Here is a 24003-nt window from a genome sequence, read left to right on the forward strand (position 1 = left end):
AAGCCCGGCCGCCAGCTTCGGGACTAGCACGCTACCGTATTGTAACTATTTAGACCAATAAATCGCCAACTGGCCGGACAGTCTTTTGTCAGTAGCTGATTAAAAAAGCTAAGAAAAGTAGAAATGAAACTGCTCGAGGATCAAGTGTGAACTGAACGCAAGAGTGGGAGGGAACGTACCAATGGGTTTCTTAATGATCCTAAAATATCGGACTCCGGAAGCGGAGGATGAAAAACGCACGGAGCATATTTCTTCACTGTCCGCGACAAGGATCAGACCAGCAACAATTCAGAACAGTTGAAAAGGCAGATGAACCGAACAACCAGTGCAATGGCACTTAGTTTCCCTCGTCACTCTAGCAAAACACCGCTGAAAGGCCATTGAACAATGAAAAATCGACGGAGCGAGAGTATCAGAACGTTCAACACCGCCGGCTATGGTGGGTTAAGACCGGATGGTGGGTCACCGCAATTCCAGCGCCTATAAACCCACCTCCATCCTCCCTCGTTGTGAAGCCTATTTCTCCTACAGTGTCTTAGTTGAACATTCATTCTGCAGGCTACAATTCCTTCAGAATCAAATGGCTACCGTTCGCATAAAGCAAGGCGCCGTTGAAGGATCTGTACAAGATGGCATCTATTCATTCTTGGGTCTTCCGTACAGCGAACCGCCCACGGGCGACCGCCGCTGGCGACCCGCTTCCTCCCCACCGGCCTGGGAGGGTATCCGGGATGGAACTCGCTTCGGAAAGGCGGCAATTCAGATTGTTGAAACTGGAGCTGAACTTGGTGCCGAGTCCAGTGAGGACTGTCTGTATCTGAACATCTGGAGTGGGAATTTGGATCAGTCCGCACAGCAACCTGTCATGGTCTGGATTCACGGCGGTGGTTTCCTGAATGGATCTTCCTCGATGGATGTTTATTCTGGCCAAAATCTAGCACGTCGCGGCGTGGTTGTTGTATCTGTCAACTATCGTCTCGGCGCATTTGGGTTTCTGCGCCACCCAGAAGCTGGCGGCAATTTTGCCGTCTCAGACTGGGTTGCCGCTTTGAAATGGGTATCAGAGAACGTTCAAATGTTTGGCGGAAATCCTCAGAATGTCACTGTATTTGGCCAGTCCGCTGGAGCAGTCGCAGTCCGGACTTTGCTATGTACGCCGGCCGCTCGCGGACTGTTTCATCGTGCAATCATCCAGAGTGCTGGGTTTGAGGATTACGCTGCTACACCGTCACCAGACTCGGAGCGTGTCAACAACACGAGCGAAAAATTCTTTAATCTCCTGGGTAGTCGAGATCTGGATGTCCTCCGTCGTATCCCTACAGAGCAGATTCGAGTCACTTCATTGACATTATGTGGGACTCGACCACCTCCTGGATACCTTCACTCTCCGGCAAATCTGGTATGGTATCCGGTGCCCGATGACGAGGTTGTGATGAGAGAATTCTCCGGCTGGAATGAACAGGTTCCAGTGTTATTTGGATGCACGCAGCATGAAGCCCGGGCTTTCTGGCGTCCAACAGGTCTTCATACAGCTCCTGGTCAAGACCCGTCAGAGATATATACCGTCGACACTCTGGCCAATATGTTCAAAGTCCTAGCACGCGGCGGCGACCATGAGATGATGAGTCATTTCAGCAATGGCAAGTTCAGTCCGTACGAAGCGCTCACAGAATTGTGCACCGCGGCTATCTGGACGGAGCCAGCAAAGGCTACTTACCACAGATTCTCTGCATTGAACCGTAAGACCTTCTTCTACATATTTTCTCGCATTTCCCCTGCTACCCGTCGCTCGGGTATGCTTGCCTACCATGGCGCCGAGATACCTTATATCTTCGGTAACGTGTCACGCAATGGAGTTTTGAAGCCATGGTTTGGCAGAAAGGCATTAGCCGCTGATATCGGACCATGCCCTATGGACAAATACTTCGATGCGGTTGACGAACAAATTGCGAACGATGTTCAGAATGCCTGGGTGACTTTTGCTCAAACTGGAATACCTCAGTTTTCGGATGGTTCTGCATGGCCTCGTTGCGATACGAGGGACATGAAGCTGACAGTCATTGGGGATAAGATGGAAGCAAAACAGTGGGACGTGGACAGGGTGGTCAGTATCCTCAGTTCTTTGCGTGACCAAGCAAGGGATTGAACCTACGTAGTGAAAATACAGGACACTACATGAGTTTCATTATCACAGCAAACATAAAACTACTTCTGATGATATACATTAAACAGTATCTTCTATTCGTGGATGAAGAGCCTGCGATAAAGTCTATTCGCCTAGGAACTCAGGGATGTCCGCTTAATACATCACCTAGGCAATGTCCCAAAAGAATCTTTCGTCTCCAGGCTCAATGCCAAAAAAGTATGACATAAAGGGCTTCCCAAGCTCGGCCTCGGAGAATGGTAAGGCAAACCACTCGTCCCGGGAAAAGTCGCCTGCCATCGGGAATTGGTCCGGCATAGAGCTTACGCTCAGCATTTCCTGTCCAGATTCTGGAGTAGACATCAAGAAAGTCGGCCCTATATTAGCTTCGTGGCCTGCTATATCTGTTTGAACATTTTGTTGCGCATCCTCGGTGTCGATGATACCTGTGGGGTTGCCGAGGAATGCATTTGCATCGTCAAAGGAGAATGGCGCCTGCATAGGCGGGGGATCAACACGGATAAACCGTTCTCTGAGGCCCTTTGTGTTTTCTTTCAATAATACAGCATATCGAAAGCCGAGATGCACATCGTCGACGGCGTTCAGGCAGAGCGCTTCAACTGTACGATCTAACAAACCCAACAACCGGTCCAACTCGTTACCACGTACACCCAGCGCTAGGGCCTGTAAAATAAAGAATCAGCCTAAGTAATCGAAAACTCACCGCATGATTGGAAGATGTAACAAACATTGATCAAATACATCGAGGCAGAAGCGACCCTAATGAATATGCGGACAGGCAGATATTTTAAGTTGCCATCTCGAGATAGCTCAATCACCATCTCTAGGACTCTACTACTTGCATCGATGACTTCACGAACAAAGTCGGAATCCTGGTTATCCATAAGATGTGGATTTCTTACTCGCCCGTCGTCTTTAGACAGTCGTCCCGCAACGGCTTGCAACGCCACGGAGTTGATGTAGACGCGCACAAAATGATAGTCGACTAGGATGAGCTGCCAGCAAGTGGCGTTGTCTGCTACATATCAGTCTCTGTGTTACGATATAAGCAATAGTTCGAAAAGAATCTGTCTTACCTATACGCCTCTTGAACTTGTCAAACCATTGAGAAAGTAGTGGGCGAAAATGCCCTAGAAAGGCTGCATACCGACCGCTTCGTACGAGCTCCTGAGTCACTTTCTTCGAGGGAAAGAGAAAGTCGGATGATGTCCTTATTAGTCGGCTGAGTTCTATCCAGGAAGTCATGTACTCGTGCCACTCATTGTCCAACTTGGATTCGGGGGGTTTTAATGAGGACAGCACACTGTCGTGAAACGGCGTTCGCGGCAAAGAGCAGCCAATTCGTGACGCAAGTTGGCTTATATATACAAAGAGGAGTTTGCCCACTCGGTGGCGCCGGAGACGAAGGAAATTTGCGAATGACAGTTCAGACGCTGAGTCAAGCATATCTGCTGGGACGTCATCTTCATCTGAGAAGATATCGAGTTCGTGACTCAGAGATAACGCATTTCCAAGGAGCATCCTAAATAGCGAGTGAGCTGTTGAATCGCACGATCAACAGATATCGTCGATGAGATGCAGAGGGGAATTTTGCTAACCAAGACATGCGATCTGATCTGTGAGCGGCTTCCTCCACTTCCCGAAGCCACTTGTTCGGCACTTGATGCCGTTAGTCGAAGTGACAAACTTAACTTGAGAGGGATATTCCGCACCTTTGCTAAGAGAAGTTGTCTGCTCTTCATCAGAGAGAGCCATCTCTGGCTGCCAGTAGTCAGTCTCAATGGGAAGATGGACACAGCGGGGGTGCCATTCCGCAGCTAACAAAAAGGTCTCGATTGTACCAAGGTGAGCCATCTGGTCATTGACCGCTCGCCGTTGCTTCCAGACCAAGCGTTGAAACAATATTTGGCAGTGTTCCCACAGGCGATCGTGGATGTAAAAACACCGTGTAACAGCCCCGTCCACATCCAATATATGATACCGAGCTGATAACGCAATTATAGCACAGCAAAGCACAGGTTCTCGAGAGATGAGGTCACCGTGCTTGGTGTGATCGCTGTAGAAGGAGTGGAGGATTGGCGATAGCGTATTCATATTGCGGAAAAATAGATCAATGTACGTGACTGCTTCTTGTGCAGTGATCAGACCAGTCTTTACAAAATGCCACGAGCTCCAATGGCGTACGGTATCCGGGGATGAAGGTGAGAGTGGATGACGGAGTGACAGCCAGGGCTCCGATGTGGTGGCATGTTGCGTAGAACTGGCATTTCCGCTTCTTATCCTCTCTGTCGGAACTGGCACTCTTGAACTGCTGTTGTTCGGATGAATGTGTGTTTCAAGCCTCAAATTCTGTTCACGCGCAGTGCCAATAGGAGGAAGGCCACTTTCTTGGGTAGAGCGACTGGTTGCAGAGTGTTGATCTTCTCTCTCATGCGCCGGCGATTCAATGTCCACCGTATTGAAGACTGTTCTGCTAGGGATTATACGCCGGCGTTTGCGTGATCCATCCGACACTTCCATTCGTTAACTTGACAATGGCTTGGTAAAAATGCAAAAAGGATCGCAAAATAGTCTATACCAGTGGATTCTTCACAAGATTGTGCATGAATGGAGTTTTCAGGTGATGCAGGCATTGGCTGATGCCTTGGTCTTTGCCTCGTCACCTCATCTGGATGGGCCGACAATTCTATTACGCGTCAATGTCAACACATAATGAAAGTCTTTTTTCCCTCAGATGAGCACTAGGTTGCAATACCTTCAATAACATTTACAGTTCTTTGCGCATCACCGGCGTCATGATGGTTGGTCTGCGAATTCCTTTCCGCACTAAATGTGCAATGGCGTAGTTCTCTCCTGCACCTTGTGCAAGATGCCTGTAAAAGCCCTTGACCATTGCATTCCATGATGCATTTCACTTTTCGGCGGCGGCAGTTAATGCACGCTTGATAGGCTCTCTTGAAATAATGACGACCAACGTTGGAAGCAGGCATGTCTCCTGTAGGGCTTGGAGCCGACATTGTAAATGACTTGTAGGTTCAGTTTTGAACCCAGTTGAGCGTCTGTAGAAGCCGTGGAGAGCTTGGCTAATAAAGTACCATGTTTCGGAGATCAATCACGTGTACATCAATTAGATCTCGACAAAAGTCGGGGTAAACTAGCCCAAGATGGTTCAGGAGACTGTGTGGTGCGGTCTGAATCGGTCTGAATCGAAGTGGCTACCCGATAGTCTCAATTATGAATTCCGTCCCTCCACACCACTTGTGCTATTTGCATTAGCTTTGGTGTCTAGGAGAGCAGTTATGGAGGTTGGGTAGCTCTTCTTCCAGATCTTCTTCCAATAAAGTGCAGTTATATGGATCTGTTTTATATGATTACCTACTTGTGCAACGAGAAGCATTTATGACTCCAGCGTAACAACTGAGCTGACAAGGTTGCTAATTTTGCTCGGTCGACGTGGCAATGTTCTCTTATGGCTCCCCGAGCTCCGACTAACTGACGCGTTCTTTGACTCATTTGGTCTTTGTCGGCGTCGCAAAAGCAGGCTCATCTTTGAGGTGCCTGGCAGTCGGACAAGTTGAGTGTGTAAATGAAGCCCACATTGCCTACGTCGGTTGTCTTTGACATGTCAATGTGAAAGTGGAATCTGAGTCACAATGTTGTCTAAGCAACGACAATTAAATCTCCCGATTTGAGATTGTAAAAGCGTCATCAAGTCTACTTTTACTCCTGCTGAACAACAATTTCCTAGGGTTGTTTTTATTTGGAATTGTTGCAGCCGTACCTCTGTACTCTCTCAAACAAGGCCTGCTATTATCCTTCCCAGATCCACTTGCCGCCTCCAACCGTCGGATCTTCGGTTCGGCTACTTCGGTCATCATCTTCCTGAAATATCCCCTCTTACCCACGACTTGGCGCAACTGGTGTTTACACCACGGAGCTCTACCCCCTTATAATTGAGGGTTTGTTTTCTCGAGTCAATTTCAGGCTGCTCCCTGTGATTCTCCTACTCAGATTCAATTCTCGCCATCTCATTGAAGGTGGTGAGGCAATTGTTTTTGTACTTTCTTTGTCAGCATCGAGGTACCTTGGCAGACCTGATCCATAACTAGCTAGGCGTTCAAATCGCCTATCACACATGGGATGCGGTTAGGTCCAAAGTACTTGAAAGTACACATGAAGTGCAGGGGACTTATTCTTGCACGTATTTTAGCGGGCCAGGAATGTACACTGTGTTTTCCCACGTTTTGATTGGCCGAATGCCAGAACGGTACATGAAGCCTGCCTTACCAGCCATTGTACGGAGTATTCCAGTATGCCAAGTACGGCTCATTGAAAATTGTATTTCCCTGACATGAGTGAATAGGTCTACCGACTTTCTGTAGATGATGCAGACGATTGTTAATGCATCACCAAGAAGCGCAAGCTTTATCTAATTAGGACATTTTTAGCTCTCATGTGTCGTGCACCCAGCTCCATTTCTATAGTAGCTGGACAAATAACGGCACTTCATGGATTTGCGCAGAGTGTGGAGGTGCAGATCCAATATCCCGGTCATCAGATTTCGGAGAGTTCTTATGTTTCGTACAGTTCAACGCGCGGAGAAGGATTTCCGTGCCTATGGGCAACGGGCATGGCTGTTATTGGAGTCATGCGCCATTTAAATGAAGCGCTAGAAGAGTACGAATACAATGTACTTGGGTAAGAATAAGTTAGTCAAGCAAAATAATTCTGCATAAATCGTGTATTCATGTTATATAAGTAAAGGCTAACGGGTTTCCTTCAGTTCATGAAGGGTAGTGGCTTTAGCTGATCGGCAGTCTCGGAACTCTTACATATTCAGCGTCGATTATTACGATGGTCTAAATAGTGTCCGAAGCATCCCATCCATGCTTAGTTCTCTTAGCAACTGCCAGCAGCAGCGCCATTTGCTGCCTTGCAAAAGTCGAGGCCATTAAAGTATTGCATATAACCAATTAGAGGCGAATTCCAGTCCGTAGGAGCCCAATCCATGTAGTTGGCAGTACCAGCAACGTACCAGCCGCAGAGCTTCGTAATAGCAGCAAGAGACAGCGTAATCTCCTCAACATCCCACTCAAAGGGGTCACCGTAAGTGTCATTGGAGTCGGGCCATGTAGCGCAAGAAAAGGCCACAACGCCGCCGCGGATAGCGTAAAAAGCTAGGCCCAAGGCGATGCTCTGGCCGCCGCCCGTCTGCCTCTTGAGTTCATTAACAGCGGCATCGCAGTCGCCGTGGTTAAGGTTGTATCCGCAGCCGCACCATATTTCGAGGACGCCGACCCCAAACCCGTAGTCCTGGGACCTATAAGTTTTCCCGCGTTTTTTCGAGAGACGAGAGAGACCTAGCGGCCACCATGGAGGCGTGGATTTCTTCCAGCTTGCGCTCGTTGGTGACCCATTTGGTGGTATTACTAATTTTTGCCTGGATAGTATTTTCTGGCAAGCTGACAAGTTCGTGTACTTCACGCCCTTGGTCGTCGATATAAGCCTTGTATGTTCCGTCTGGGAGATCATGGGGTACGTTCAAGGAGAGCGCAGCTGTAATGCCGGCCATGGCCGCAGTAAAAAAGAGCTTGAATAGCACCATTGCGAATGAAGGCTTAACTGATCACTATCTTGATGTATTGAGTGAGTGCTATATTGAGAAAAGTTGATGAGACATGTTACAGGCTTTTATACGTGAAGAGCAGCGTTATACCACATCATCACAGACTGCCTCTTGAGGCCAATTGCGCAAATCCAGCAAATAGCAAGATGTTATTCGAACACGTTTTTTAAAAAGCTGTTTGATAAATAAATAAATAAATAAAAAAAAAGATGGACTGTATCTACGGCATATTGCATGGGGTTCGGAGATGTGTTCCTGTAAAGAAGCAGGCGGGACTCCAAAGGAAGCATGTGCATACAGAAAGTAGGACCAACAAATCTCTCACCGACACATAGACTATAAAAGGTAGAACCAACAACACCTCGGTTGTCAATTGGTTCTGTTGTTTGTCATCAACTAATTAGCTTTCGGTTAACCTCCGAACCATAATTACAAGGTTATGAATCCTGCAGTAACGTAAAAACGCAAATTCCGCACGACGGATTCAATGTCTTACGATTTGCTTCAACTAATAGTTAAGTTTTGCCTGTGATGTAAAAACTATAGTGCTCTGCCATACTTATCAGTATAAATTGGTGAACACCGCAGAAATTTCCATAACTGCAGACTCTTCACTATCCAGGCTCGTCTCTCTTATACTGTAATCGCAGCCAATACGTTTCTCAATGATGTTCGGCGCATACGACTGGCAAAGTTACACCAGGCTACAGCTATAGTGTATTTTAATCTACCCTATAAAATGAAAACCATGACAGTTGACTGTAAATACTTGAGAATCACTCTCTAAGGTAATAATAATTCTACCAAATATGCTACTTCATATATTGGGATGATAGCTACAGTGTTGGATATAACTGTACAATACTGTAGGCTAAGTTACCTGTGGTATTGGGCGCAGCATAGGCCTTTAGGCTGCCCAGTAGATGATCTATCAAAGAGAAAACGGCGTACTCAACCGCATAAAGGGCCCGCAGTACATATTCTTTTGTGGACCACTCAAGGATTTCAACAGGAATTTGCTCACGGAGCTTTTTGTGGCTTCTGGGGACCGTTGAAAGACCGTTAACATACGACTTCCGTATTCGTGTCAGATGCTTTCTCAGAAAAGAATTTCCTTGCGGTATACAAAAAACATGTTCTTGCGGTTAAGGTAGTGCTAAGCATTAAGCTAGAAATATCTCTGCCAGTAACTCGAAGATTTAGTAGGTGAAAGCAAGCTGTATTGTACAACATCACCTCTTCGAGAGTCACCCTTCCCCAACTAGCATTCCACATATGTACCTGAACAATAGAACTACACGCTCCTCTGTAGGATCGAGTAACTAAACTAGGAGGGGGATTCTCAGAGCTCAATGTTCTGCCGGAAGCCATCTTCCTCCGGCGCATGGGAAATAAGCCATTCCCCAATTGCATTCTGTAAATAATTAGCAGTGTGCTTTCTGGGATGTCATTCAGGAGCTCATCGGTTGACGTCCACACACCTGACTCTTACACATGTGTTCTACGCCGTACCCATCGATGTCGAAAAATGTGTCGTTAGACTCTTTGTTGATTCCCTCGAGCGTTAAATCGCTAGCGCAGGCAATAGTTTGGCGGAGATAGTCAAAGCAATGCATTAAGTGATGTAGCTTGCCGCTTGCCTCGCTCTGTGGTGTCTTTGTACCATTGGCCATCGAGTTAATGAGGAGGCTTTCGCCGCGTACGACGCTGGAAAATTCTCGACGAAGGATCTTCTGTTTACTAATACGTCAGTTCTTTGCTGTGTTATAAGTGGTGTATGCCTAAGAAGAGTCTGATTAAATGAGATTAGACAACGAACTAGACAATGGTGCTGATGACCCCAGGTAGTGATATAAACTTCGTATTTACCCAGAGAAGGAATTCCCCGTGGCAGGTTATAGTCTCGGGCGTGTTCAATCTGCACCCAGCCGGTGATGCCTGGTAAACCCGCGTTCCACAAAGATTCGGAGGAGGGGTTGGAGAGCTCTTCCCAAGTCCTGTTCCGCTCTATAGTGAGTGCTTGCATGGGAACTAGATCCAATATTAAACATCTGTTCTTGTGTTATGTACAATTTGGCGCTCACTGCTGAGATTCAACTCACAATCAGGATGATACTTGGCACTTGGCTGGGTACTAGTATTGTTCACAATTCGTAGTATAATGAGCGCTTCAATAAGGTTCGCAACAATTAGGATTCCAACACCGAAAACACCGAGTAAGCAATGCCAACTCGTTTGATTTCTTTGGAAAACTACGTTAGCGGTCTCAGGGAGCAGTGGCTCTCCGGCCTCATTGTCAGGGCATTGATCCTCAGATGAATGATGAGCTATGTCCAAAGATTTCTGCATTACGTCTGGCAGTTCAAACAAGGCGTAGTGTCTGGTTACCATTAGAGGGAGGGGAAGGGTCAAGTATGGGGGAAAGACGGTATATACTATAAAGCAGTATCCCTATTGCTTACGGCTTGTCGGGCTTGTCCCGAGGTCCCGCTTCCGTGCGATGGGGATTGCAGAAGTGAATGAGAAGATGTAGATTCTCCGACACTAATTAGGTTCAAAACGGCCGTCGGTAAATGGAAAAAAAAATACGAGATATAGGGAGTCTAGTAGCTGGGAATATCATGGATAAGGTCGGAATGTTAGTGGAAGCGGCTGCTGCGGGAATAGGGAATGGAATCGACATGCATCATCTTAAGCTTATAAGGTTTAAGTTGCCTTCCGACGCTTAACTAGATGGAGTGCAGATCAACAGATCAGTCCCCTTACGGCTTGTATGCCGTGACATAGCCTCCCAAGAGGTCTGCCAAGATAGAAAAAACCGACAACGCAGAGTGAATATACACATACGTTATAGCAATAAGAGCACTGAAGTGACAACTCAAGCGTTGTTAGTTTGTGCGCGTAGAGAGTTTCGGTGTACTGAGTTCTTCTCCGGTTTGGGTATGTAATTTTGCCGACCATTTGCCCCATAACTCGGAGTAGCTGTAAATTAGTACTGCAAACTAGTGCTTATGATGATGGCATCAAATGGGACTTCCCCCCCCCCACACTTTCGAATACTATTTGATTACAGCTGCGAAACGGAAATATATTTCACCATCTCAAAACAAGAACGATTGCTTCTTAGGATTTAGAGTTGACGTATACAACTGACTGAAATTTAACACCGGGAATAACCAGAACTCGGTTTGTCTGCAACAGAATCCTGTCTCAATACCTGCTATTGGAATACCAATTCTGTGCGATTTATATTTACTTCTATAGTAGTCCTAATCTTGACGTAGAGAGAAACTCGGTGAATGGAAATCACATATGATCCTTGCAAGCTAAGAAATACTTTCTTGGCATTTTAAACCTTCAGCGTATAACTGGCGGAAATATACTCCCGGAAGATATCAGAACTCGATACTGCAGCTTCTTATTACCTAGTACTCACGTAAGGGATTCCTCGTGATTTGGAATACTACTACAATGGTCTTGGCAAGACATTGGACATTTCGTATACTGAAGAAAATACGTCACGTTGAGATTCATTATCTCGTACTTTTCGACAAAGGTGGCTCCAGAACGGGAACACTTGATCAGTGATGACGAAAGTATCAGTCTGAAGTACCTGGATAGGTAGGCTCAGTTTGAAAAGTATATAAGAGGTTGCTGTTCCTCCCAGAGACTCCCTCATGTAGAACGACCTAACACTCAAAATCATAGACATCAACAAATAGATCCGGCTAACTCACACCTTATCTTAACAATCCTTATTTACTCCCATCCATCTACTTATCATCCTTTCCTTCAAGATGCGCGTTTCCATCATCTCTACCCTTACGATGCTTGGGCTCTCTGCCCTTGCTATTGCGGCGCCTTCTCCTGTCGATAACCTTGAGGCTAGGGCGGGAAGTGGTCGTTGTCAGTGTCGGCCTATCTGCCACACTGTCCCTGGTGGTATGGGCGCTGGCGGTACCTGGTGCGATTGCACCTACAACGGTAGCATTAGCGGATGCACCAAGGATAACAGTGAGTTGTATCTTGTCCAGTCCTCTTAGATCTGTCAGCGTCTACCGTTTTCTTGACATAGTAAGATGCAAGAGACACAACACTTTGAGCGATCTTGGACCGTTCATTCTGTTTGGATATCTACTAATATTGAGGCTTTTAGGCTGCGATTCTAACTGCGATCCCCTCCAATAAATTCAACAAGCTATATGACTCTATGGTTTCTCTACGTGAAAGCGGAGGTAACAGTAGGGTAATTTCACTTCTATTGTCGACCATGACGGGGCTCTCTATTCAGTCTTTCTTAACTACTCCCTGGGCTACCTTTGTAAAGGAGTGGTGATAGCTCCCCGGCATGTTAGATGTTCGCTCTTTTGTTTATAAAAGGTCAGAAAAAGCGGAAGAAAACAAAAGGATTCTAGCCATTGAGATACGAACACTTAGGCAGAGATGAAGGGCATGGGGGAATTTACGGAAACATTCATGCAAATAATTTCTAGCAGGTTCTCAAATATCACATTGGTCTCCGTCTTCCACTTCGATATAAAAGAGCTTTTCTCAATTGTTCATAGTGAATATGGGAATGTACCACGTTCTCATAGAATGGTGACTGTCTGGCAAGACATTTTCAGCTTGTAGGAGGGGCGATCGGCGTTAAGCCTTTGACTAGGAAATAGCCTTGACCGTATTAACGTAAGCGGAAACTCGAAAAGGTCGATACATTAAAAGAACAATCATCCATCTCCAAACAATACAATGTTCGTAGTTCGAGCGTTGCTGTAGAGACGTCAAAAGAGGTCTTTGAAGGACAGCAGCTAGTTGTCCGAAGCTCTTTCGTGGGAAAAACTGCTTTTGGGTAAATAACATAATCTCTGTTTGAAGACCAAAGCCCCAAGAGACGACGCGAATAATTTTCTGCAGTAAATGGAACGGCATCGGCATGGTTTGCAATGATGGAGCACCTACTGCTCTCAAAAGAATCTTGGGCTGTCTATAGGGTGCATCCTTTGCCAATGACAGCGTTACCGAGGCTGGAGTACCCACGGCCAGGACCATTCCTCTTTTCATAATAGTTTCAAGAGGAGTCGAGAGCGTTCTTCTGATAGTAGATCCATGTTAAGTGACAGCCTGAAATTTCACTGATGCTAGAAGAGGTACATTAAATATAGTAATTTTACTTGGTTTCTACTCTTAAAATCGACTGTCCAGCCAGCTTGCATCAAGATGTAGATTGTTTCTCAAAAGATGGCGTTACCTCTTGAACCGAAGGTGGGCGGTGCAGCACTAGTCCTCAATACTCTCACTGCTCAGCAGTCTAAGCCTGTGTGAGCCGTATCGCACGCATAAACATTCAGAGTGGTCTTTTAGATTGAATTACTCTTTGCCTTAAAATTCTCTATGAACAGAAGCCGCAATCGTAAAAAAAAAAAAAGAAGAAGAAAAAGAATCCGAACAGGCACGCTGAAGATAGTGTATTCGCTTAGCCAAGCCACTTGCTACCTTTAATGGTGCCAGCAAATAACGTCAAATAAATCCCTCAACGGCTACAATTGGGTGAAGAATATGACGCTTTAACTATTTTGCAACGAGATAAAAGCTGGTTGCATGATAATGAATCTAGGCAAGGCCAAAACCGGAGTGTTTACGCCCGGGGCCAGAGAGACTGATTGCTGGTGGAGTCATCTGGGTGGAACGATTTCGTACACACGATAGCGAATTTAGATGTGTAACTGCATAGGCATCATCAAAAAGAGGATCATATAAATAGTACCTTCATGCGTCAGATAAATCACTATCATATTTGTATTTGTCTTGCTGGTAACAACATACAGAAGGAGTGTAGCTTGTATATCTACAAGGATGCATCCACAACGAAGACGGAATTGATGGTGAATCGCTGCGTGGACAGCATATTCGTAGAAAAGAACATCTACACTGGGTTGCGAGAAGGTAATTGAAACATTCGGATGAATTTATAAGTGGACAGTAAGTGATTGTTGTAAATTGATGGTCAGACTTTTAACGTCAATATCTTGGCCCTTGTGGTAAGCAAGAGGGCTCCTACTAACATAATCTATCTGCTACCTGGCCCCTAGTGAGTTAAAACTTCCAGTAGTTTTTCTCCCAACGGATGAGCACTAGCAGGATTCTGTCCAAAAAGCAATTTTCGAGATGGGTCAACAATGACGTGTGGACTCCAAGCCTCGCCTGACTTTTCATATTTGTCGCCGCTAGCCTTGTTAAGGGCATCTTCGAGACTGAAGGGCATACCTGGAGGAACTATTTCATTGGCGGTTGCCTGCTCCTCCTCAAGGTTGCTGAAACCAGTTACTTGATGACCAGCGAGGATTGGTGTTCCATCGGCCAGTTTGACATTGACCAAAGCAGCTGAGCCATGGCAGAGAGCGACAATAATGCGACCAGCATCATGGAATTCGCGTAGTAGTTGAATAGAGGTAGCATCCGTAGCCAGATCGTACATTGCTGTGTCAATAGTATTAGCACTTCCATACCGCCCTTTTACTTTCATGGTGGTGCAACAGAAATTATGTGCGATCAAAAAGTCATAAGTATCCCCAAGACGTACGTCCAAATCCTCCGACGACAAAAATAACATCAAAGTCTTTTGCGCGTCCTAAGAACGAGGAAAGCTTCTCAGTGGTCGTCCAGAGATCTTGCTTTGTGTTGTAAAACTCTTGGCAGTATGCATCATCCTTGAAGAGCTTTACTGAAATAGGATCAACCGTCGACGTGCCCGTAGGCGAGGCTACAAACACCTCGACATGAGGTGTGAGAACTTGGTACGGGTGCGCAAACTCGGGCTGAATGCTCGAATTAATTGACTGTTACTGTCTGGTTTATGAGGGCGCATGGTGCGTTTCTGAGGAGAGAGGGGATTTACGCACAAGATACCATCCTGCAGAATGGGAGGAGAGAACAAAGAGAATCTTGGGCTTGGAGGCCATATTTGGTAAATAGATTATTAGATCAGGGCAATTAGTGAGAATACAAGATAAAGTTGTGGTAATTATGTGGTCAGATTTGGAGGCCACATAGCATCTTTTTATACTCTGCCCTGGCTCTCAAGGCGTCTATTGCGCATACAAATTGGGCAATTCACTTCCCCGCATGAGCACATAGTAAATGAGCAAATGGGCATCCAAGAGATAAACACACAGCAGAAGCTGAGGAAAAGCATGTATTGATTCGTTGCCTTTCCCCCGCCCTTAACTCCCAAATCCTCCGAAGCTAAGGGACGTCGTAAGCTAAGGGACGTCGTAAGCTAAGGGACGTCGTAAGCTAAGGGACGTCGTCATCATAGCATCACAGCTCAAAGCACTAAAGAGCCATACAAAACCATATTTATTCAGGGCGAGGACTTCAACTTTTAAAAACATGAAAATACAGTATTAAAAGATAACAGCAAGCCAATATGTCTCTAATGAAAGCCGTTGGTATGCGTGAATATTTATTCTGACCCTGGTTGAAGTCTAGCTGACGCAAACAGATATCCGAGGTGGCACGGGCGAGCGTGATGCTCTCTTCATCAATGATCATACGCCCAAACCTACTCCCGGCAAAGGTCAAGCCCTCGTTAAGATCAAAGCATTTGGCATCAATCGCATGGACATTATTCAGCGCAACGGCGAATATCCTGTTCCTCCTCAGGCACCGAAAACACTCGGGGTCGAATTTAGTGGCATCATCGAAACATTTGGCCCTGGAAATCACAGTACCTTTAACGAAGGAGACGAAGTGCTCGGGCTAGCTTACGGTGGAGCTTATGCTGAGTATATTGCAGTCAGTTCCAAGATGCTCATTCACAAGCCGCGTGCTGTAAGCTGGGAGGAGGCGGCAGCGATTCCTGAAACTTGGATCACAGCCACGCAATCTCTACATAAAGTACTTGGATTCACTAGCGGCAAGACTATTCTCTGGCATGCCGGGGCCTCCGGTGTATCAGTTGCAGGCATACAGTTGTCGCGACTGGCTGGCGCATCTGCTATCTATGCTACCGCAGGAAGTGATGAGAAATGCGAGTTTGTGACATCTCAGCTTGGCGCTACTGCCGCGTTCAATTACAAGACTCAGGACTGGGTTTCTGAAATAAAAGAGGCTACTGGCGGAAAAGGAGTTGACTTTATTATTGACTACGTTGGCGCAGACTATTTCCAAAAGAATCTCGATGTTGCGGCTCGCGACTGTCGCATTGTTCTACTGTGGCTGCTGAGCGGCGGCAAGGTTCCCGATGCAGACATCTCACAGATTCTTTTCAAGCGTATCCGGATTGAAGGCTCTACGTTGCGAAGCCGCGATGAGGACTACCAGGGCGAGCTGCGCGATAAGCTTGAAACTTATATGCCAGAGTTTGAGGCGGGTAGACTCAAGACTATGGTAGACAAGATACTATCCTGGGAGGATATTGTTGAGGCACACAAGTACATGGAAGAAAATAAAAGTTCGGGTAAAATTGTTTGTACTATTCCTTAACAAATACACTTGATCTGTTTGTTTTGTCACTTAATTCTAGAGTTGCCTCGCTGTGTATAGACGGATAAGTGCTTTGACAAATACCCAAATGAGATCACTGAGATAGATGCGCATGAGCAGCATCAATAATTGCAGCTGCTGATATGTGCGTCCGCATCACCATAGATCTGACAAAGCATCGGAGGATAGAAGGCAAGATCTCGTACTATTCGCTAAGTCTACGCTGTAGTGTAATATAAAGCTGGTAAGACTACGCAGAAATGCATGTTGACTATTCCCTGTCTTCAGAGATCATCCGCGTCAACAGATCAAAATCGTCCACCTCACCGTCCAATGGGACAGATGGCCCTGGTCTCTTATAGAATGAATATTCGAATTCAGGTGGATAGAAGCCCGCATACTCCCAATCAATGATGGCGTTGATCTTGAGTGTGCTTGGGTCAACAATGACATTGTTCATAGAGAGATCGTTGTGACAAAACACTAGGTCTTGTTGCTTCCGCTGACGCATTCTCCATGGTCGCCCATCGGATTTTCGCATAATACGATATGGCGGAAGAACCTGGTAGTGAGTTAGCCTGGCGTATAGGGAATCTTCCAGGTGCTTGGGTACCATGTTATCTGGCCCACCCCAGGTATCAGAGGTAAGGTTCTTGAGTGTGAGTATGTGGCGTTGTAGCTCTTCAGCAACAACGGCTTGGCTCTCAGCATCAAGATCGTTCATTCCAACTCCATCCACATATTCAGTAACCAGATACGCTGCGCCGTCATCCTCGAAGCACGCAAGTAATTTTGGGAGCGGGATACCAGTTTGAGCAAGAAACAAAAGGCATGCACCCTCATTAAGGACACGTTCCACGTTGAATAAAGGAACGTGCATGTAGCCATTCTGCTTTTGCCATTCGCAGGGCCGTAGGCTTCGCTTTACCCACGTGTTGCCAACTCGGAAGTATTTTCTCTCGTGCGAGATGGCGATGCAATTCTTTTCTCGTCTTTCATTCAACTCGCTATTGGTCGGCGGGACCATCTTGACACAAAGGTGAGGTGGATGGATGAAGAGTATTAGGGGGGGGCCTCTGTGAACCTGGTGTATGGATTTGTTTGGCGAGACTATGACAGGATCGCCTGCATTTCAGCTGAGATCTCGTACTCTGCACCATGTCAACCGTGTTCTAACATATCAAGGAATAACATACGGGTGTCGATGACGCTCAGCACCACAGAATAACCCTCGTGTACAAACTTCTCGCGGACATCACGATGGTAAACGAACTTGACACATCTGTTATGTTACCTCAATGTACTTCACGGTACCTAGAAACCGAGAAATACGCGCAAACCCAAAATGAGAATAACAATAACAATAACAATAACAATAACAATAACAATAACAAAAACAAAAACACGACCGCTTATCAGCAAGTGGTTGTGTAACCCAACTTGCATGTCATCACGGGACACCACGTGGCCACAGGACCGTCCAACAATAGGCACACAACGGCCCAAGCTCCTCTTCCCTCGATTTCTTTACTGTTTGCAAAGATCTCACGATTCACATCTATGCCCGTTATTATTTAACAATGGAAATCTCTACGACACTCATCTCCGGGAACGAAGATGAGACTGCAGTGTTTGCAGAGAGCTACTGTGGCGATCTTTCTTTAGCCTTTAGATTCAATCTGGACATCTCCCAGCCGCTCAGCACCAGCAGCCGCATAGTAGCCTGCTTTCACGAGATCGAGGTGGACGACGAGAAGAGGACGTTTTCGGACCGAGAATCCATGCGCCAAGGAATATACGATTTAATATCGCACGTTTGGCCCCTTTGCGCATCAAACCCTTCAATCCGCCTTCCGGATGTCATTGTGGACATCCAGCAGGATGATCTCGGTGAAACGACTTTCAGAATCTCCCACGAGAGTGTCTTTCGAGAGTATCTCGCAAGTCTTTGGCCTGTTTCATCCATCAAAGATGCTCTTATCCCACAAGCTCGTACGACCGAACCGTACTATATATCACTTGGGTCTCTACAGTTTTCCGATACATTAGGTGGGCGCGGAGGGACAACTGTCACGCATTTGAAAGATCAGAAGGATGGCCAAGCATACGTCTATAAAGGACTAAGCTTTCGCTTGTTCCTGGAAGGCGATACAGAGTATAAATCCGAGCGAGATACGTTCTATCGTGAACTCGGGGTCGTCTACTCTCTACCTAGCCATCCAAATATCATGCGTGCTCCGCCCTTACTGGTGACCACTGGGCCACCTCAATCCGCAAATCATGGCATTGCGGAAAAAGACCGCCTCGTGTGCGGAACGTTGTATCCGTTTCTCGAGCGCCAATCATTGCAAGAGGTAATCAGCCAAAGCAATGAAAATCACTCAACCCTCCCTCTGACAGCAAAGGCAAAGTGGGCGTGTCAAATTTCATCAGCAATGGCGACTGTGCATTCATCAGGGCAGTACCATATGGATTTAAAGCCAAGCAATATGCTTCTGAACAACAATAATGATGTCATTATAATCGACTGGGAGCAATGTGGTGCGTCTCCCTTCTTCCTTGCACCGGAAGCGGACGGCTCATGGGACGTAGAGGTCGTCATAAACACCGAGCCAGCCGAGGTGTGGAAGACAAACCCCGGGAAACAAATGATGGTTTATCGAAAGTTCATAGGCCCCCTACGTGATGATTTTGGGATTTTGCCAAGGCGGAATGTATTCCAATTGTGGCAGCTTGAATGCCGAAGAGCGTTGGAGGCTGCAGAGGTCTACAGTTTAGGGTGGAGTTTGTGGGTGATCCTTGAGCAGAGCGAGGATGTGTGGACTTACGACAGGAGACAGCCAGAGGCAAAGGAAGTTGCGTGGACTCAAAGAAGTGAGAGTGTCCCAGAAGTATGGAAGGTTTTTGTTTCTCGATGCATGAGCCTAGATCCAAACAAGCGGCCTACATTCGAGCAGGGAGAAAAGTTTTGGGGACAAGAATGGCAGAAGCTTGAGGGGCAGACGAAGTAGATTTCACGATAAAAAATGCAATTTAGTACCTGGCGTTATTCTAAACCATATGAAAAGCTACAGCTTGCCTGCAAATTATTATCGAATACCAGGTGCCACTATCTCAGAGCGCTTCATTCGAATTATGACATAGGATTATCCAGCTCCTTTTGGTAATTTAGACTTGTGATAGTAGGGATGGTAAAGGTCCATCCCGAGCGGGAAATGAACCGCTCACGATTCTTCTGTGCTACAGCTGTTTATATTTGTGGTGGCAAGTGGAACTCCAAGCGTTTTACCTCTTTCCGAGGGAGAATGATCATCTCTTGCCGTTACTGTAGTCAGTGATACACCAAGTATATTATCTAGCCTTGACGAGGATGCCTGTGTGCATTATGCGACGGAGTGAAACCACACCAAGAGGGCTAAGCTACGTTAAAAATCGTCCTGTATATGGAAAAACAATCAGTCAACCGTCGCCATTGTCCGTGCTTTAGCGCCGGTGTAATTAGATGGCTTGAAGTGGCGTCTCGCTTTTTCGCAATCCTACAAACGGTTGCCTGACCAGCAACCACAGAGGTCTCGCGGTCGCGCGCGTTTCCGCATGTTCTGTATCACCCCATCACTAGGCATTAAATCAACCTCAGCCTGCTCCCTCGTGAAGCATATATAGTTGCTATAAGCTCATTTGATCTATGCACAAGTCGGTCTATAGTTCATCTACTAGTCATTCAACTCTGGATATACAAACATTATTATTACAATGGCACTTGTTCTATCTCCATCGGTTGATCACTTCAACTCCTTGCCTGACATCGCGGAGTCTAACAAAGCTTTCCAAGATGTTTGTACGCAAAATATGCTCTCAGATATCTACGCTGTCTTCCTCAAACACCGAGTCCAGACTATATATGGTCTCGTGCTTGTTCATCAGCATTTCGACCTTGAGTCGGATGAGAAGTTGGTTAACATTGGAAATGTGGCTATTCCTCTGAAGACTGATATTGTTTCCACTTCGATTACTGCAACTAGATGGGCTTTTTCTGGAGAAGGGGTCATCCCTTACGAGTTCTCCACCGAAGGGCTTCAGATTGATATGAACCAACACTACGATTTCATCCACGAACTTGGGAAGCTGATCCATTCCTTTGGGCTATCTGATTATCTCGGAGTGTGTTCGCTTGACAGCATCGCCGGCACAACTGAAGGGCCTACTATGGAGTTTACGAGTGGCCGTGCAAACATCACCTTGCCATTTGACATTGACCCCAAGGAAGGGCAAAGCGTGGAGGTAGCATGGCAAGTACATGAAGGTATAGATGCAACTTTCTTAAATCGGTTGTCCTCCATCATCTGCTCACCGTACAATAGGGTCAATTCCCGGAACGGTAGGATTCGCTCAATGCAAGGTGCGATGCGGAAGAGGTCCAAATACTGGTCATCAGGGACGTCATTTACGAACCAGATCCTAGCTCACTCACTGGTCTGGTTGAGTGCTCTACCCAGCAACACCATGGCACACGGTGGTACGCAATGGTGCACCTACTTCTTTATTTGGCATTAAAGAGTTTATAGCAAGCTCCATACATCTGTTATTATTACTTGTGGCATTCTTTACAAATCACTTAAGTCAAGTGCGGTACCCTGTAGTCCAGATTATTCATATGCTGTATACCGGTAGATTTAGTAAAAAATATACATAGACAGATTTCACATCCAAGCATATTCCATTGCCGGAGCGAATATAGATAATATCCACTTGTTACAGGTTAATAGGCAATAGTGTACCAAGATTTCGAGACACTCGCAGAACGAGCACTTGCTGCAACATGCGTTTTTACTTTTCATACTCTGGTTTGAGCCTGTAACTCGCTTGGATGAAGTCCCTAAATATAATGGAAGAAAGTGAATTAAATATTTTATAGTCAACTTCCAATTTGATACTCCTGTGAAGATTGAGAAATTAATTCACAATGTTCTTATCGGTCCCACCGGTCAAGATCCCATATAATCTGCCCACCCGGCATTGTGACAGCAGATAAAAGTAACAGCAATAATAGGTTACAAAATCGATGTAAACCCATTCCAATCGATAAAATCATTTGAGATACTTACCCCCGGCCCTGTTGCCACAAGATCAAATGGGTGAGGGCCTATAGCATCATTAAACGTACGTGCGTATGAAGTCGTATAATAAGTAAAGTTGGTACCCTCGACCTTTTGGGACAACGTTAACTCTACAGACTCTGTATTCCAACCTCCAGTATTCACCCCCGGAATCTTGTGTTCGTAAAAGATGGCGGTAACATTGGTAAATCGCTCGGCATTCAACACCTTTTGAGTTCGCGTTAGCTTGTGTCTATATCAGCCTATTGTTCGACAGGACGTTTACTAACCGCCACAGTTAGGTTGAGCTGTTGCTTGCTGATGAATGTATTGTCGGGGCCGGGAATGAGAAAGGTCTGCTGGGTGGATAATTTGTATTGGGGCTGAAGCGACTCCCCAGTAGGAAACCCGTTTCCGTTATTGTCGTGGATGACCGAAGCTCCTGTGTCACCGTCGGCAATCTCAACCACGAAGGATGAAGCGCCTTGTCCAGAGGGAACGACTAACGAGTATTCGAAAAAACTAAAGGTTGCAGGGCATTTTGTGTATACACAGGTAGCATGTTCGAAGTTGCCTGCGATACCATTGGTAACGCTGCAGGGCGTCGCATCCGAGCACTGAGAGCCATTTCGAGGAACGAAATGTAGTCGGACTTGGGTATTGGGGCTGGTGAGCAAGGAATCTTCGACCTAAGGCGTAGCCCAAATATTTGTTAGTGGACCAGCGCAATTTTTTAACATCTTGTTAGGGTACTTATGGCAGAACGCACTCTTATGACCCCTGAGAAAGTCATAGTTCCATTGCTACAAATCTTTTGGTCAGCAGGTACTAACAGTTGTACGAGGAGCAATGATAGCTGTCCTTACGCGTTAATGTCAATCTGGGCTGCTCGAGGCTTGACGGGGTAATAGTCGATGGGCTCAGTGAGAACCACCTCCTTTGGTACTGTGTTCAGCATACGTTCCAGTAGGATGCTGCATCTTGATGTGAAGTAGTCGTTAGACTCAGCCAGCTTTCTCATAGTCACACGGCCATCCGAATTAAAAATACGCTCATCTGATCGAGTAGTGACATTCGCTCCAGATGCGAGGGGGTTCTTGGTTGTATTGCTGATGAACTCGGTAGCCCTACATTTCATGGAGATTTAGAAATATGCATCGGATTAAAAGAAAGAACTGAGCTGTACTTACACCTTGTTATCAAAGAAGTGGTATGACGTGTCAAAACTGCTGGTGTGCTCATCATCCTATTCATCATAAGGGATTAGTATTCCGCCTCCTACAACGCAAATATATTAGGTAGCTAGCACATACCGGATCATCATTAGGCACAAAGGGGACGATTTCAGGAAAATCAACGCCATGTACACCGCCAATGGTATGTCCACACGCCACAAGTTCAATCATCTCAGTGGCATTGAAGCCTTGCCTTGCAAAAGATGCGGTGTGAGTGGCAAGGTCTTGCTGCGGTTCAGGGACACCCGCTGGTCCCGCTTCTCTGGCATCTATCCTTCCAGCACGGAGGGGGATGATCATAGTACCATTGGAGCAAGCCCCAATCGCAAAGGTGGCACCGAGGGCGAACAAGTCTGCCAAGGAAGACCTGGTTGTCACCAAGCCGGAAAAACTATCTCGTGTCTCCGAGAAAGCGTTGCCCACATTCTCTGCTCGGTCCAACTCGTAAATGATCGAGCCATCTAGTCCTCCTGTCCCAGCGATGGTATCCGCTGTCGACATGTCGTGGTAAGCATTCCTCCTATTGAGACCCGGTCAGCAATCCGATCAAGACAAAGAGACGCCTCTATGCCATATTGTTTCTCAAGGAACATCCGAGAGGCAACGCATATTGTTGCTGCCGGTATACTGCTTACAGCCATTCTGCCCCAAAATTTATCCCTTGGGTTTCGTTGCCTATGCCAACACAGTCATGAACAAAAAAGGCAATGCCCGGGCTAGCGTAACCACCCAATTGCTCGTACAATAGCCACTCTAAACGGTCAGTGCGAGCGTTCGGCCAGACTTGTTCGCAGAGTGCAGGGGACCAGAGAGAAACACTAGCCAGAGCCAGCAGAGCAGTCTGTGGGAAAACCATCATGGTCAGACGGGGAGCTCTAGTTGTTTTTTCTTCTCGTTGCCTCCTCAGTAGACGCGATCTAGACTGGTTATATACACAGATTTCTCGTGATGGACAGGAAAGTAGATGTCTTGCGAGCCCATGCGATTTCAGATGACATGCAATTTGATGCTAAAACTATGCTTATTGTTAATGCGATTACGGATTAAGATACGAGGTGACCAGGGGATGACGAAGTCGACGATGCAGCATTAAGGGGAAAGCGGAAGCCTGACCGCGTGAGCGTTGAACAGTGTCTTGGGCTCGGCCACGCATTAAATGGCAGCATTCTCACAGAGTTTCTTAGCATAATACCGCTGCTAGGAGATAAAAACTCCGGCGCAGCGGGTTTAGTCAATACGACACCTCGTATATGTGCGGAGCAGATTTGCCAGGGATACTGCAGCGTGCACAACGTTATCTATCCGCAGGGCGTCGGAAACTGTCATATTGTTTTGTGTGCTCCCCTCTAGGTACGCATCGGATGACCCCCTTTCTGACCCTTTTCCAGATACGAAGGT

The 24003-nt window shown here is 46.4% G+C and overlaps 10 protein-coding genes across 10 annotated transcripts; 4 read left to right on the forward strand and 6 right to left on the reverse strand.

Annotated features, from left to right (window-relative positions):
* Positions 1-580: 580 nt before the first annotated feature.
* On the forward strand, positions 581-2146 carry M431DRAFT_71861 (hypothetical protein; the record flags this gene model as incomplete). The annotated part of the gene is made up of 1 exon (XM_024921959.1): positions 581-2146. The coding sequence occupies one exon, from the start codon at positions 581-583 to the stop codon at positions 2144-2146; it is 1566 nt and encodes a 521-aa protein (XP_024779584.1).
* Positions 2147-2311: 165 nt separating this feature from the next.
* On the reverse strand, positions 2312-4684 carry M431DRAFT_70707 (hypothetical protein; the record flags this gene model as incomplete). The annotated part of the gene is made up of 5 exons (XM_024921815.1): positions 2312-2827; positions 2893-3159; positions 3206-3686; positions 3763-3823; positions 3877-4684. 5 exons carry the CDS (start codon positions 4682-4684, stop codon positions 2312-2314), a joined length of 2133 nt encoding a protein of 710 aa, XP_024779585.1.
* Positions 4685-6901: 2217 nt separating this feature from the next.
* On the reverse strand, positions 6902-7731 carry M431DRAFT_502116 (hypothetical protein). Its single transcript, XM_024918097.1, has one exon. It carries the CDS (start codon positions 7694-7696, stop codon positions 7064-7066), a length of 633 nt encoding a protein of 210 aa, XP_024779586.1. The 5' UTR covers positions 7697-7731; the 3' UTR covers positions 6902-7063.
* Positions 7732-8982: 1251 nt separating this feature from the next.
* Positions 8983-9816, reverse strand: M431DRAFT_12007 (hypothetical protein; the record flags this gene model as incomplete). Its single annotated transcript, XM_024912085.1, has 3 exons — positions 8983-9204; positions 9272-9523; positions 9610-9816. 3 exons carry the CDS (start codon positions 9814-9816, stop codon positions 9133-9135), a joined length of 531 nt encoding a protein of 176 aa, XP_024779587.1. The 3' UTR covers positions 8983-9132.
* A 3934-nt stretch (positions 9817-13750) lies between these two features.
* On the reverse strand, positions 13751-14863 carry M431DRAFT_502117 (hypothetical protein). Its single transcript, XM_024918098.1, has 3 exons — positions 14690-14863; positions 14371-14605; positions 13751-14267 (listed from the first exon to the last, which is right to left on the reverse strand). Exons 1-3 carry the CDS (start codon positions 14747-14749, stop codon positions 13876-13878), a joined length of 687 nt encoding a protein of 228 aa, XP_024779588.1. The 5' UTR covers positions 14750-14863; the 3' UTR covers positions 13751-13875.
* Positions 14864-15155: 292 nt separating this feature from the next.
* On the forward strand, positions 15156-16332 carry M431DRAFT_130184 (hypothetical protein). The gene is made up of 2 exons (XM_024912438.1): positions 15156-15238; positions 15292-16332. The coding sequence occupies exons 1-2, from the start codon at positions 15217-15219 to the stop codon at positions 16272-16274; spliced, it is 1005 nt and encodes a 334-aa protein (XP_024779589.1). The 5' UTR covers positions 15156-15216; the 3' UTR covers positions 16275-16332.
* A 213-nt stretch (positions 16333-16545) lies between these two features.
* M431DRAFT_73472 (hypothetical protein) lies at positions 16546-17301 on the reverse strand (the record flags this gene model as incomplete). The annotated part of the gene is made up of 2 exons (XM_024922131.1): positions 16546-16836; positions 16888-17301. 2 exons carry the CDS (start codon positions 17299-17301, stop codon positions 16546-16548), a joined length of 705 nt encoding a protein of 234 aa, XP_024779590.1.
* Positions 17302-17791: 490 nt separating this feature from the next.
* M431DRAFT_502120 (hypothetical protein) lies at positions 17792-19353 on the forward strand. Its single transcript, XM_024918099.1, has one exon. The coding sequence runs from the start codon at positions 17855-17857 to the stop codon at positions 19283-19285; it is 1431 nt and encodes a 476-aa protein (XP_024779591.1). The 5' UTR covers positions 17792-17854; the 3' UTR covers positions 19286-19353.
* A 674-nt stretch (positions 19354-20027) lies between these two features.
* Positions 20028-21205, forward strand: M431DRAFT_488705 (hypothetical protein; the record flags this gene model as incomplete). Its single annotated transcript, XM_024916591.1, has 3 exons — positions 20028-20567; positions 20657-20787; positions 21190-21205. The coding sequence occupies 3 exons, from the start codon at positions 20028-20030 to the stop codon at positions 21203-21205; spliced, it is 687 nt and encodes a 228-aa protein (XP_024779592.1).
* Positions 21206-21325: 120 nt separating this feature from the next.
* On the reverse strand, positions 21326-23461 carry M431DRAFT_72809 (hypothetical protein; the record flags this gene model as incomplete). The annotated part of the gene is made up of 7 exons (XM_024922072.1): positions 21326-21598; positions 21661-22059; positions 22140-22173; positions 22237-22497; positions 22561-22616; positions 22684-23125; positions 23241-23461. The coding sequence occupies 7 exons, from the start codon at positions 23459-23461 to the stop codon at positions 21326-21328; spliced, it is 1686 nt and encodes a 561-aa protein (XP_024779593.1).
* Between the last annotated feature and the right edge of the window lie 542 nt (positions 23462-24003).

This window comes from Trichoderma harzianum, assembly GCF_003025095.1.
Source record: "Trichoderma harzianum CBS 226.95 unplaced genomic scaffold M431scaffold_1, whole genome shotgun sequence".
Taxonomy (NCBI): Eukaryota; Fungi; Ascomycota; class Sordariomycetes; order Hypocreales; family Hypocreaceae; genus Trichoderma; species Trichoderma harzianum.

Coding starts and splice junctions, on each gene's coding strand:
- M431DRAFT_502116 (XM_024918097.1), bottom strand. CDS start 7,696: ATGATCTCCCAGACGGAACATACAAGGCTTATATCGACGACCAAGGGC.
- M431DRAFT_130184 (XM_024912438.1), top strand. CDS start 15,217: ATGTCTCTAATGAAAGCCGTTG. Junction 15,239..15,291: donor GTCTCTAATGAAAGCCGTTG/GTATGCGTGAAT, acceptor TGACGCAAACAG/ATATCCGAGGTGGCACGGGC.
- M431DRAFT_502120 (XM_024918099.1), top strand. CDS start 17,855: ATGGAAATCTCTACGACACTCATCTCCGGGAACGAAGATGAGACTGCA.
- M431DRAFT_502117 (XM_024918098.1), bottom strand. CDS start 14,749: ATGGCCTCCAAGCCCAAGATTCTCTTTGTTCTCTCCTCCCATTCTGCA. Junction 14,606..14,689: donor ATTCTGCAGGATGGTATCTT/GTGCGTAAATCC, acceptor TCGAGCATTCAG/CCCGAGTTTGCGCACCCGTA. Junction 14,268..14,370: donor TGTCGTCGGAGGATTTGGAC/GTACGTCTTGGG, acceptor CTATTGACACAG/CAATGTACGATCTGGCTACG.